The 14,107-nt window shown below is 53.9% G+C and overlaps 1 protein-coding gene across 3 annotated transcripts in view; it reads right to left on the bottom strand.

The window, feature by feature from the left end:
* HM13 (histocompatibility minor 13) overlaps positions 1 to 14,107 on the bottom strand; it is a 39,031-nt gene that overhangs the window by 5,326 nt on the left and 19,598 nt on the right. For all 3 annotated transcript variants that reach the window (XR_007133881.1, XM_047771397.1, XM_047771396.1), the window contains exons 4-10: positions 13,724 to 13,812; positions 12,060 to 12,145; positions 11,845 to 11,970; positions 11,040 to 11,097; positions 7,883 to 7,966; positions 4,433 to 4,469; positions 2,452 to 2,554 (exon numbers count right to left, since the gene is read on the bottom strand). Coding sequence is in view for 2 of the 3 variants with exons in the window: in XM_047771397.1 (XP_047627353.1) it covers positions 2,452 to 2,554; positions 4,433 to 4,469; positions 7,883 to 7,966; positions 11,040 to 11,097; positions 11,845 to 11,970; positions 12,060 to 12,145; positions 13,724 to 13,812 (583 nt within the window). In the remaining variant the exon portion in view is untranslated. The remainder of the gene's footprint in view (positions 1 to 2,451; positions 2,555 to 4,432; positions 4,470 to 7,882; positions 7,967 to 11,039; positions 11,098 to 11,844; positions 11,971 to 12,059; positions 12,146 to 13,723; positions 13,813 to 14,107) is intronic.

The raw sequence follows: 14,107 nt of genomic DNA on the forward strand, positions 1-14,107 counted from the left end.
CAAAAATTAATGAGATAAAAATGAATACAAACCTAAATTTAATTTCTGAAAAATACATCCCCTTCTATCCACTTTTATAGATCAGAGGAGGGCAAATGGCCTGCTCTAAATGACATAGTTAGGAAGTTCCTGTTGTGGCTTGGTGGAAAGGAATCTGACCTGTATCATGAGGACACAGGTTCGATCACTGGCCTTGCTCAGTGGGTTAGGGATCCGGTGTTGCTGTGAGCTGTGGTGTAGGTTGAAGATGTGGCTTGGATCTGGTGCTGTGGCTGTGTCATAGGCCAGTGGCTACAGCTCTGATTCAACCCCTAGCCTGGGAACTTCCATATGCCCCATGTGTGGCCCTGACCAAAAAAAAAAAAAAAAAAAAAAAATTACACAGTTGATCAGGATGCAGACCCAGGTTCCTCCTCTGTCTCTAAGGCCAGGGTGGGGGAAACAAAAGGCTTTCCAGAAGGAGGGCGTGTAGAAGGTTGGCTCCATTAGGGCCTGCCTTACTTAAGAGCTGGCAACAACTGAGGGGCTCCTTTGGGAAGAAGGGTGTTTGCTTGGTATCAGAGAGATACAAGCCTATCCTTTTCCTTCCTCTCAAGGTGCCAAGGACCCTTTCCAAAGAAAGCCAGTGCTAAGGAGAGGCTGGGATGTACAGCTTGAGGCAGTGAGCGGGGAGTCAGGACTCCTGGCTCTACACCCTGCCTATCTGTGAGACCACAGATAAACCACTCCCTCTCCATCAGGACAATGACATCTAAATATCATTAAAGGCCTTTCTAGGAGGTTTCTAGTCCTGGCTTAGAGTGCGTTTTTGTGACAGGCCACATAGGCACAGGTGACCCCTCCCTAGGGAACTGTTGCCTACGTCCTGGAAAGGGAGAGGAACCTCAAAGAACAGGTTCCTCCTGTGTCCTGATATGCTTCCCAAGAAGATTTTCAGGGAGATGCCACGTGGGGCACTGGGGAGAAGGGCTGCTCTGCTGCTGGCGAGAAGCACAGGCCTGCGGCCAGGACCCTAGGGCTCACGAGGGCCCAGCTGACTTGCTGTGTAACCAAGGGAAGGCTCCTTTTTTCTCTCCTGCTTCTGCCCCGTCGGTGTGGGGCTCCTGGTGGCTTGTTCTGGGAGTCCAGCTCAGGTAGAGGGCAAGGCTGCCACCCGGTGGCCGCCCGGGGAATGGCTCTGGGTTTGGAATCCAGGCTGACCGCTGGAGGAGAGACCTCCAAGCTGGGGCCCACCTGTGCCCTCCTTGGCAAGGGCATGGCCCTCTCAGCTTGCACAGCCATTTGGAGCAGAACTGAATGAGAGGTGCTTCCCCATGGGTTCTTGGTTTCTCTACCTATGGGGCCATAGGACCTTGAGTCTTTTGTAAAAAATCAGTATCAGTTTCACAGATATTGTAGATATGAAAATATTGTAAAGACTGAATGCATTAATGAGCAAAATCTGCACAGTGCCTGCAACAGAATAACTGGTCAACAGCTCTTGTGATTACTTCAAAGGTGGCTCCTCTGTGGCTGGTGCCCTGGGGAGGGAGAAGGAGGAGGGGAAACAGCATACCAACTGGGCCAGGCATGGTTCTGGGCACTTTGCTTATACTAACTTATTTCACCCTCAAACAACCCCAAGGTGGCTACTATTACTTATCCTCATTTTCTGTTTTCATGAGTCAATGAGGAATCCTGCGTGTAACTTCAGCAACTTGCCTGGAGCCCTGCAGGAGCAGACCTGCAGAGCAGAGGGTTCCCTTGGCCACCACTCCACACCGCCTTTGCCATGGCTGGGGGGTTCAGAGTCTCAGCTTGGTCTTTACATGACACAGATTTGAATCCTGGCTCCACCACATACATTCCAAGTAGCACCTGAACTCCAGTTTCCTCATCTCTCCCCAGGATCTGGTGAATTACTGAGCAGAACCTGCCTGGCACGTGGGAAGTCCTGTCTGCTCACTCTCCCCTCCCTACCTCCTCCTCTCCAAGCCACACTGGCAGCTCCCAGCCCCCATCTTGGTGGGAGAAGGAGGCAGAACCTGGCCTGCCTGAAGAGTGGTGGAAGGGGACCCTGACACCCTAACACTTACCTCGTGGAAAGGCAATGGACTGAGACACCCAACCCACCCAATCTCATTCTTCTGTCTGCCCCCACTATGAGAAGCCACGGCCTCTCTTTCAGCTGCATGACAGCTGGGGCCACGCCTGACTCTGAGGACAGTCTCGCCCTCCTGATGAAGGCGACAGGCAGGGCTGGGATCAGCCTTCCTCCTCCTTCTCACCGCCGGTGTGCATGCGCTGCCTGAAGCGGTGCAGTCACCTCGCAACTGCCACTGGTGAAAGGCCAAGACGATAGCAGACGTGCTTGCTTTCCTCTGCACCCTGGACTGTTGGCATGTGTGACACAGCAGTCCCTGTCACATGCACTGAAGGCAGTCCCAATGTACTGGGGAGGGTTCTGCTCACCTGGGCGTGCTTGAAGATGTGCATGATGAAGATGGTCAGGCCCAGGCCGAAGATGTAGGCTGCAAAGCTGGTGTAGAAGTAGGTGTGGGTGTTCTTCTTTAAGCTTCAGGGATGGCCAGCGCGGGGAGAAAAGAGGAGGGTTAGATGGCGGCACTGCAGCGGCAACACCCTTTCAGAGGAGAGGAGCCAAGGAAGACCCGGAGGCGGAGCGGGGTGGCTGAGAGCTCTGGGCGGGGGTGTGTGGAGGTGGGCGTGCACTCTGGTACTGCCCAGTTAAGTGTCTTTGGACAAGTCACCTTTCTTCTCTCAGCCTCAGTTTACTCATCTGCAAAATGGGAAAACCATGAGCCATCTCCCTGGTGGCTGTTGTATGTCAAATGTTATAGCCTAGAACAGTGGCTGTAAGGCTTAGGCCAACAGAAAGTCACCTGGAAAGCATGTCAAAATAACACAGAGTTCTAGGTCCAATGTCCAGGGAATCAGATCTAAGAGGTCTGGGAATCCGCATTTTGAGTCTGATACAGATGGATCGCGCGTCAAGGAACACTGATACCGAAACTGTAAAGCTGTTACTTGTGAGTGCAGTGGAGCTGCCAGTTCAGTAACCTGTTGTGAATACTAAATAGATGCTGCCTACATGGATACAATGCCAGTGGCTTACTGGGCGGTTCATCCAAAACCAGCTTCAGAAGAGCTGACCCACATGCAACCTGGCATTGCCATCACCTGACTGCCCTTTACACGGGCAGCTCAGAACCTCTGTGCGTGCCCAGCAGCACTTGGGATGAATGGGTGCTTCTGAGCCTGGAGCTGCAGTACACGGAGAGCTGTGCTGTTGTGCAGCCTGGAGTGCAATGGACTCCCTTCGGGAACGTTGCACACATTCCGAAACCAGCTCTGAAGGACTTGCTTATCCTGCAAGTCCAGGTTGAGAATGAGATTCTCCCTCTGAGGGTACCGGCAGCTGACTGTGTGTCTCCATAGCAAATGGCCCAGAGACTCTTGTGGGTTTCTCTTTGTATCACCTCTGAAAGGCCAGGAATAGAGTGGCTGGCATAGATGTGCTGCTACTTAAAACTGGCCAAGCCCCTTCCAAACGGCGTCTGTCAGCCTGGGTGCTTGCGAGGTCCACAATGGTACTACCCAAATAAATCAGATCTAGGCCAGTGAAGTTTCACACGCAACTGGATTTCAGTGATCCTGGCACTGAATTTCTCACCACCACTGTCAACACTCTTACTATTTCTGTAACTACTTGGCACAGCGAGATTAAGAAGAAATCACAAACCAGCTCAAAATTAAGCGCACATACAGTAACCCCTCCAATGGGAAGACTGAGCGCCACCTACTGGTGGCAGGTCCAGCTGTAACTTGGTGTGACCTTTTCTGAGTTTCAAGTGATGGCTCAAGTTGGCCCACTTCCCTCTTCTTTGTGTTCACTTTCTACAATGGACTGAAAAATGTCTGAGTAAGGAGACGGTGGGAACAGCCAGAGCAGCTGGGACATGGTGACCTGACCCCAGGCTGATAAAAAGCGATAAAGATGATGGCTGCGCCTGCAGCTGGCTTTCCCGGAGAGCCGCAGAGGTCAGCTTGTGCTCACACTCCTTCCACATCTCTGTCATCCCGAGGTAAAAGCTGCTATTTACCGCTATGTTAAGGATGAGAAACCTTAGCTCAGAAAGGTCCGTTACTTCCCAGGGCCACAAAGTGAGAAAGCCTATGGGTCCCACCAGGACCTGGGTTTAAAGCTCTCGGCCTGTGAGTCATACCCCCGCCAGGCTCTTTGAAAAATTAGAACCTCAAAATGCAAAATGAAGGTAAAATCCGAATTTCTTCCCACTGCTGTAGGGGTGGAGGGTCTGGTCCCCAAGTTACCTCCTTTGGGCTCCCGAATGCTGAAGAACTCCAGAGAACCTCCCTGCCCTGGGAAGGCCCCTCATTCGTGGAACCTGAGGGTTAGGAGTCCTAGGCAGCTTACCTGATGTCAAAACGCAGCAGCAAGGCGATAAAGATTCCTGTGAGGAGAAAGGTAGGGTGAGACAGGGGCAGGGAAGGAGCAAGGTAGTGAACTAATATGCAACTGGGCCCCCAGTCTGGTTGTTCTCAGTCAGGGAACAAATACGGAGGATCAAGGACATGGCTATTCCACTGCCGGCGGAAATCCAGTTTCTCTACCCTCAGGCTACCTGGAACAATCTGAAGGTTTCAGAGCATGGCTTTGGCCTGGGACCAAACCGACCTGGTACCTTGCAGCACCACAGTCACAATGGGTCCGTCCAGTCCAACGTTTATAGGGTGCCTAAGTACCAGGCACTGTAGGCAACACAGGGGGAAGCAAAGTCACTGCTCTCAGAGCCCAGCCAAGGAGTGTGTGTGGGGGGGCACACGGAGGGAACATGGAACACAAAACAATGCAGGGCTATAACTGTGAAAGGGCGCTTTCTATGTCCTGGAAGACCCAGCAGGGGATGAGACCCAGGCTGGGGGAGGTGGGGAGGAAGGAGGTCTTCTCCGAGCAAGTGACACCTGCCAGGAAGAGGGAACAGCATGTGCAAAGGCCCTGAGGAAAGAGGGCTCAGGAGGTGTGGCAGTGTCAAGGAGCCAGCAAGGCTGCAGGCCAAGGGATGCTGGGGATGGACCAGCCACGCAGGACCCCAAGGGTACGAGAGTTGGGACTTTATCCTGGGAGCGAGGGGACACAGTGGAAGCGTCTACTGGGAAAAACAACCTGAACAGGTTTTTTTTTTTTTTTTTGTCTTTTTAGGGCCGCACCCGCTGCATATGAAGTTCCCAGACTAAGGACTGAATCAGAGCTGTAGCTGCTAGACTACGCCACAGCCACAGCAGTGAGAGATCTAAGCTGCGTCCGGGACCTATACCACAGCTCATGACAACACCAGATTCTTAACCCACTGAGTGAGGCCAGGGATTGAACCTGTGTCCTCATGGATACTAGCCAGGTTCATGTCTGCTGAGCCACGATGGAAACTCCTGAATAGATTCTGAAAAAGACCCTAGTGGAGGCTGCTCAGTTGGAGGGACAATGAATAAGAGCAGGCCGACCATGAGGAGCTTCAGCAGGATCTCAGGAGAAGATGGTGACCTCTGTCCACTCACTGCACTCCTATTTATACTTTGTGTTTTGTTTTCTTTTTCGGCCTTAGCCATAGCATATGGAAGGAAGTTCCTGGGCCAGGGATCGAATCCAAGCGACCACAGCTTGTGGCAATGCTGGATCCCTAACCTACTAAGCCACGCAGGTATTTCACTCTTATTTGCGCTTTGAAACCCAGCCCAGACACCCCAGAAACCAGCCCAGACACCCAAGAAACCTGAGTTCCGGCCTCTGCGTGTGGCACACATAGCCATCTATCTGTGACATCCATGTGTCTGTCTCTCTGACTTGTCTCTGGGCTCAGACCGAGCAGGGCTGAACCTCAATCTAGCTGGGAGCAGGCTCTCAAAACACAAAACATCCTGTGCTGATCAGAAGCGACTGGCGAGGTGATTAATTTCAAAGAGGAAATGAATGAGTCCTCACTGAAGATGGGGCGCAGGAGCTGGTGGGTGGAGAGAGCAGACAAATGTCTTTCTGGAAACTAAGCCAGGAACTCAGTGGCCCCTGGTGGCTGAATTCTACAACTGTTCTTCAACTAATCCAGGGGTAAAAACAGCTTTTACTCATCATACTGCATCTGGTCCTCAAAGTGACATCACCGAGGCTCCAAAAGGGTACAGTAACTCACACAGTTGTGACTGCACAAAGTTTTAAATGCATAAAGGGAGATGCAGATATGCAGGCCTCAAGCCCAAGACTATGACCAACAAGGACACTGGGTATGTTGGAGGGTGCCTGTCACAGGAGGAATGTCGCTCTGCAGGGTGAGCTGAAAGCTTTATGGGACTGTTTCTTCAGTCTGATGGAGCTGCCTCTAGGGGAGCAAGCTTCCCTGCCTCACAGCACTGCCGACTATGAACACCTGGCTTCAAGACCATGGCCCCACGGCCTTAGGCAAGTCTCTACAGCTCAGTTTCCTCATCAGTAAAACAGAAATACCCTCTACCTCACTGGGATGCTAGGAGCAGCAAAGACAGTGTACACAAAACATGGAGAAGAGTGCTGGGCAAACAACAGGTGCTCGGCGAATGACAGCCCTGTGATCATCATCATACTGCTGTTATTCCTGCCATCAAAGCCTTTCTGACTGTATAATCTTACTTGCGGTCAGACAGAGCTGGTCTGAGGCCTGGCCCTGTTGCCTCCTAGGCTGCGAATTTATGTGAACCCTTTCACTTCTGAGCCTCAGTTTCCTCACTGGTATGAGAAAAAGACTGCTCAACTTGGAACTGGGCAGCTTAAACGGGTCAATTGTACAGTATGTGAACTCTAACTCAATAAACAGTTTTTAAAAGCAGCAGCAGCAGAAGAAAGCTTCTGCTTTACCATCACATGTATTTGCATGATGACAAGTGCCAGTCCCATCCCAGGTTACTGGCAGAACTGCTATAACAAAATAAGTTGACTTTTAATTTGTTCCAAACTCTCCTCTTTTAAGCAGACACCGGGGGTGCTTCTAACCCTCTGATTCAGAGCCTCTGGGACTAGGGAAGTAAGTATGCCATTTGGATGTTCTGTCCCCTGTCACCAGGCCCACATCTTGCAGACACAAGCAGCCAAGCCTCAGCCATTTCAGCTGCCCTCAGAGAGGCAGCTGAGCTTCGCCCACGGTCTCCTGCAGGCCCCAGGGTGGATGCTGTGCTCAGGCCGGCACGCGGGGCACCTGTTTATGCGCAGGTGCACTGACGAGCACCCACAGGCAGACGATAGGCTCAAAGGCGAGCTCAGGGAGACGACAGGTGTGTGCCGCCTGTCCCTCAGCTAATACTGCAGACACAGGAGCCACAGCCAAGGTGCCCTGTGTCCATACCACAGTGTGTGCTCTCCCTGGAGCCCTCCCAGCACTGGGGAGAGGAGGACCAAGGGGACTGCGGCAGTTCTACACCTGTGTCAGCTGCAAACACTGGGAAGGGGTGTGTGTACTTGAAAGTGTGTGTGTGGGGGGGCAGGTTCCTTTAAGATGTCACGGGAATGTGCTTTTTTAGTGTATTTCAGTCTGTCATACACATTTACTTCTGTAATTCTTGAGTAGCATCTGTTCACCCAGCCAGAAGCTCTGAGAGGGCACTTGGCTCACTGTGGTCCCTCTGAGCCCCACTCAGGGCCTGGCACAGGACCGGCACTTCACAGTGTGTGCTGAGAGAACCCCCTTCACCAAACCCCAGGCTGGTCCGGGTGGGGGTCGGGGGTCTCCCGGCCTCTTTTTCTCCTTCCCTCTCCCAGGGGAGTGAGCCCGTTTCACAGACTCCTCCTCCTCCAGGGAGTCCACCTCCACTCCTTGCACTGTGGCCCCCACCCCAGCTGAGTCACCTGGAATGACGATGTCTCCGAGTCCCAGCATGGCGAAGTTGTCCGCCTCCAGGCCCTTCTCCAGCAGATCCTGGGGAAACACCACTGTAGGGGGAGGCAGGGATGCGAGGAGTTGGGGAGAGCCCGGTTCACTCTGACTGCTGGCCCTCCAACTCTGGCTTATGGAACTCACACACTTGCATTTCTGGGCTGGGGGACGGGAATGCGGAGGCAAGAGGATGCTGATGGGTGAGGGGCAATGTTTCCGTCCGGTTAGAGCAGGGAGAAGTCTAGGATCATCTAGGCCAAAGCCTTAATGCCTTTATTGAGCTGTAACTCACGTATCATACCACTCCAATGCCCTATTATAGCTAGAGCTTTTTGGTTAAATGGGGTTGACCATAAAGCCTGGGATATAAAAGATCAAAGAGCCCACACGGTGCTGACGTCTCACTACAGCAGGGGTATGGACAGCCCGTGGCCCTTGTTCTGAAGCAGGGGGAGCTTGGGCTCTAGGCTCTTTCTGTATCTGCTGAGGGAAAAGTGGCCATGTACCTACAAATTCCTTGCTGGAAGCCCCTGACTCAGAAACCCTGCTGGGAGCCTCATTTGGATAAAGAGATTGAAGGAGTGCCTCCCTCTGTGTCCAGTTATGGCAAGAGGCGGTTGTAACTGGATTTTGTCCACAGGGCCTTGGAGCAGAAGAGCAGCCACGTGAGAGCTTCGGAGTCGGACTGTGTGGGTCTGAATCCTGGCTCTGCTGACTTTGCACAGGTTACTTAACCACTCTGTGCCTTAGTCTTCACACTTGTGAATACATTCTTAACTGCTACACTGTGCCTTCATCACCAACCCAGGCTGGATTCTGGGTGGGGCAGCCTTCCTGGGTGATGGATCAATGTGGTGTAAGGCTAAGACAATCAGGACAATCGGGTCCCCGAATTCCTGACTTGCCTGGCAGCCAGGTGGTCCCATGACCTAGCCGGGCCAATGGCATGTAAGCAGAGGTATGCTGGGGTTTCTGGGCAAGCTTGCACTTCCCTAACGAACTGCACAGAAGCCCTTCCCTGCCCACGTCTTCCTGCCTTGAATGTAGTCACAATGATGTACACCTCTCCTAATTCGGTCCTCCCAATCCTGGTACCATTCAACTCTGTGCAGCAGAGGTGGAGACCAGGGCCCAGCTTCCCTCAGGCCACACAGCTAGCAAGAGTCAGAGCTGGATCCAAATCCAGGTCTCCTGACTTCAGCGCATGTGCAGGCAGCCACTCTGCTATACCATCCCTAGCACTAGAGGGCAACAGGTTTTCTCCCCAAGCCAGAGAACCAAATTCCAAGCACCAGAAACCAGGTATGACTGTCCTTTCCCTGCTGGAAGCCTTCCAATGGCTAATCCCCTGCCTTCTGGGCAGCATCTGGGCTCCATGACATACTATCCTTGGCTTTCCCAAATCTGGCCTCTCTCCTGCTGTTCCCCCAAACTTAGCCACACTCCCTCCCCAATTCTCTGCTCCCTTCATGTATTCTCCTGCTTGAGCCTTTGACTGAAGCTGAGCTCTTTCTCTCTCTCTCTGTCTTTTTAGGATGGCACCCATAGCATATGGAAGTTTCCAGGTTAGGAGTTGAGTCGAAGCTGTAGATACTAGCCTATGCCACAGCTACAGCAATGTGGGATCTGAGCCTCATCTGTGACCTACACTGCAGCTCATGGCAATGCCGGATCCTTAACCCACTGAGTGAGGCCAGGGATTGAACTCGTGTCTTCATGGATACTAGTTGAGTTTGTTACTGCTGAGCCTTGATGGGAACTCCCATGAACTCACTCTCTCAAATGCTCACACTACCCCTGCATGCTTAGTAAACACACAATCATCCTTCGTGACCCAGGAAAGTTTTCCTGACACCTTGGCTGGTTCATCCATCACAGCCTGGGGGGCTCAGCTGCTGCTCTGGCTTGCCCAGCATCTGTCCTCCGGCTCTGCAGAACCAGCCTCACCTTACACTCTTGGTTCCAAGGGGCTGCCAGTTCAGACAGTCTGCCCACAGGCACAGGAGAGGGCAGTGGCCTGGGCCTACCCGTCACTCTCAGGGGGAATGTCTAGCTCACAGGCCAGGCCAGCCAGGCCCCACGGGCTTATCCACGCCCAAGCTGGGAGAAACCTGCTCTCCTCGGGTCACCGAGCTGGAACAGCAGCATCTAGGCGTGTGGCCGTGAGACTCTCTCAGCCCAGGGAGAGACGTGTGTGCAGCAGTGGAGCCAGGCCATGAGGAGGACGGCTATTTTCTGACTCTCGGGGCTGACTTCACCCTGCTCCTTGTGTGCTGCTCACTGCAGTGTCTTTATGACACGATCCCTTCTTCTTCCTTCCACCATGCCTGACCGATTCCATTCTGCTCTTTTGGGTCTTGTGGCCCCAGGAGGTGATTCTTGATTAGTCTATGGTTTAAACTCCAGGGTCATCATGCTTTCCCATCCCACACTGAGGAATGGTTTGGACTTGGGCCTGTGACCCAATTCTGGCCAATAAAACATGAGGGAGACTGCACAGAGAATCTGGGGAAAAAGACCCCTCTTTGATGAAAGAGAAATGTAAAGTTCCCCCTTCCTATCTGTGGACATGCTGAGAATGGTGGGATGGAGGGCTGAGGTGACCTTGGCTCTTGGCGACTCCACTGAGGGTCATAAACCCACCTCTAGATGCTCTACCCCTGGCCGTGCTACAGTATGAAGTAACGGCACTTCCTTATTGTTTACAGAGGCTTGCAGGTGGGCTTTCTAATGTTTATAAACAATGGAAACACTGAAGAACAAAACAGGGCATTGTGAAAGGCATGGGGCCAACAGCACCTGACAGTTATGGGCTAAAGGGACCTAGCAAGGGGGCTCTAGGTCTTGCATGGGGGTCTTCTCCTTTGGAGGCCCCTGCCTGCCCCATCGCAGGCCGTGTTAGGCAGCCCTCTCTGTGCTCGTCCCCATTCCAGCCCATCCCACAGCGCGCTGCACTGGGAACCCAGCTGCCAAATCAAAAAGTAAAAGGAAACCAGGCCGGAGACATAGGGTGCCTGGAGGACGAGCTAAGGGAGGGCATCGACTGGAACAGCGACCACGAGGGGACAGGCCGGGCCACTGGCGGGTGAGGGGGGCAGATGGGCTCCCCATGGCGAGGTGGTCACTTACATTTTATTGGTGCCTCAAAGGACTTGGCCACTGTCACCATCACATTGGTGCCAAACACCTAGAAGGAGAAGAGAGGAGTCTGGAGGGAGGCGAGAACCTGGAGGGAGGGTGGGAAGGAATGGCCATCCCTGAGCTTCTCAATGTGCTAATGCCTGAGGTGGGCGGGAGAGGGGCAGGGGGGCTCCAGAGCAGATGGGAAGCTGAGGTTAGTGGCCACCCATGCTGGCATATGGACACCTCATGCAGCTCCTGGTTCTGGGCAGCAATAAGGGGCAATTTGAAAGAGTCACAAAAGGGCCTCTGATGGCCCCAGCCAGGCAACCTATGTTAGTTCAGGGTTCTGTCCCCACCTAGGAGATAAAGTCCTCCAGCTCCACCCACTTAAGGGGAGAAGAGGCTGCCTGAGGCCAGGAAGGGGTGCCTCTCGGCTGTGTGTGGCAGGTCCCTCAGCCCAGGGCTGCTGCACAGACGGTGAACACTGTCAGCAGCAGCCTCTGTCCTCAAGGATCAGCGCCTTCTCCTCAGTGTCCCCATCTGCCTTAACCGCCCCCACCTCAACTTCTCTGAGGCTCAACTTGATTGCTGGGAGCTGTGGGCTAAGCCCCCGGCAGGGCCACTTAAGGAAGAGAAGAGGGGACTGGGGGGCACTGGGACAGGGTGGGCTCTCAGCAAGGACTTGTTCTGGGATCTTCCTTCTGGGCCTCGCAGCTGCCCTGCATCAGATGACCGCCGTGTGGGCCAGAAGACAGGGCAGAAGGCAGGGGGCCTGGCAGCCAGCCATCCTTTGCCTCCCTGCCTGACTCACCCAGAAGACATCGTAGATGAAGAGCCCACCCAGCAGGATGCAGCCGGTGCTGACGTTGTTCAGGTGCAGGAGCTCCACCCCGTTAAGGGAGAAGGCCAGGCCGAAGAGGTTGTTGGCAATCCAGTGCTGGGAAAGCGGGGAGTGAGATCAGCTCGCCCTGCCCCCGCCCTGCCCCCGCCCCTCCACCCCCAGGGCCCCGAGCCCTGGCCTCTTACCTTCCTCAGCAGGTACCAGACACCAACGATGCTGCTCAGGCCCAGGCACACCAGGTCCTTGGTGTCAAACTCATAATTGATGATCTCTGGGCAGAGAGGCCGGGTAAGTCCACTCCCCGGGGGCGGGGCTGCCCCTCCCACCTGTCAGCCCCTGGACGGAGGAGGGCATGGCTGTGGGCTCTGTCACAGGCCCACAGGCTGGGGGTGCTCACTGGAGCCACCCCCAGCCCCTCCAACTTCCTAGAAGGGGAAAAGGAGGCCCAGGGAGAACCCAGGCCTGGCATGGGGTCCGTGGGAGGTGGTCCGTGGTGCTGGAAGCACAGGCTCTGCACTTGCAGCTGGGTGACCTCAGGGCATGCAGTTCCCTGTCTGAGCTTCAGTTTGCTCATCTGTAAAAGGGGACCATGGCACCTCCCTGACAGGACAGCTGTGGGGTGCAAGTGAGATGGTCCACACATAGAGCTCAGCGCGGAGCCTGCATGAAGTAGGTGCTCGATCAATGCCGGCTGCACTGAGCTCTGGTCCTAAGCAAGATCCCAGTTCATCCAGGAATCTTCCTACTCTGCCACCAAAGGAATCAAGGTTGCTGGCAGCCCTAAGTCACCAGCAGTGGAGGGAGAGAGGGAGGCTCGGAGGCTGCTCAGGTGGGGGGCCCTGTGGCCGACAGCTGATGTTGGAGCCCTTCTCCATCACCTCCAATGCCCTAATAAGGAAGCCCAGAGAGGTGGTGAACTTGCACAGGGTCACAGAGCACGGCCCTTCCTTTCTGATTCCACAATGTAGCAGACTGTTGGTTGGCCCAGTTTTTATTCTTTCTGTGGCAACAGCACCCTGGTGATTTTTAACTGGACATGAGGCCAACTGGCTTACGACCACATCTCCCAGCTTCCCCTGTAGCTAAACGGGCCCGTGGCTCAGCTGCCTCTCCTTCCCTTGCGGGGGCCTATGGAACGATGGTGCCCCGTCCTGGGCCGAGGGCCCCTGAGCTCGGCAGAGCACAACACAGATGAGAAGACTCAACAACCTCTGTTGGGCACAGAAGCCTAGAGATGCACAAAGGAATCATAAAATCGCTGCTTTCCAGGGACAAGGTAGAGTGTGCCGGGCACACCCACAAGCACGACATTCACAAGCTCAAACTTTGACATGAGAGAGTCTGTCCATGCGGCGAAGCCATTGCTAATCCTGCTACAGCAGTCGAACCCACACCCTAACTAACCCCCATGCCCCAGACTTTCTCCAATTCCCTGTGGGTTTCATTATTTTAAAAGCCAGGGAACCTCTTTTTCAACCCTTAGGTAGGGATGTAATCACACTAAAAATAGACAAGATAAAAAGAGCCACTACAGCCAACTGTCTACTGAGTGTTTACTATGAGCCAGGCAGTGTGCCAAATGCTTTCCACTCATTACTCACTCGCTGTCCTAACAACATGCCCGTAAGGGAGGGACTAGATTATAATGTTCATTTCACAGATGAACCCCCACCCCCAAACCCCTCAAACTCCCCAAGGTCAGAGAGGTAAAGGTGTGCACCCAGCGCAGAGCTGGGATGTGAACCCAGGGCGCACCCTCTCCATCACTCACTGTACTGGGAGACAAGGGGGAAGGGGGTGCAAGATGCCCAGGGTGCCCCGGAGGCAGGGGAAAGCAGGCAGCACTGACCTTCCTTGCTCTCCCCGGAGCCCTGCGTGAAGAGCAGCTGGTACTGCCGATTTGGGAAGTTAGCTGGAAAAAACTTATTCATGAAGGGGCTGGAAGGAAAGACAAAATTGCAGGTTGGCAAACAGAGCCCCTACGGGCTACCACAGAACACCCTCCACCCCAGCGCCCAGGCATCCATTTACAAGCTGTGATCTCCCAATACCCTTACAGCTGACAGGTAGGTGTTACTGTGCCCACTATTCAGACATGGAAACAGAGGCCCTCGGAGGGCAAGTGAGTGCCCAGGGTCACACAGGGAGTCACTATCTGAGCTGAGGCTCCAACCTAGGTCTCTGGACTCCTAGCGGTTCCATATTGCCTCTTAGTTAACACTCAAGAAACACA

This window comes from Phacochoerus africanus, chromosome 3, assembly GCF_016906955.1.
Source record: "Phacochoerus africanus isolate WHEZ1 chromosome 3, ROS_Pafr_v1, whole genome shotgun sequence".
Taxonomy (NCBI): Eukaryota; Metazoa; Chordata; class Mammalia; order Artiodactyla; family Suidae; genus Phacochoerus; species Phacochoerus africanus.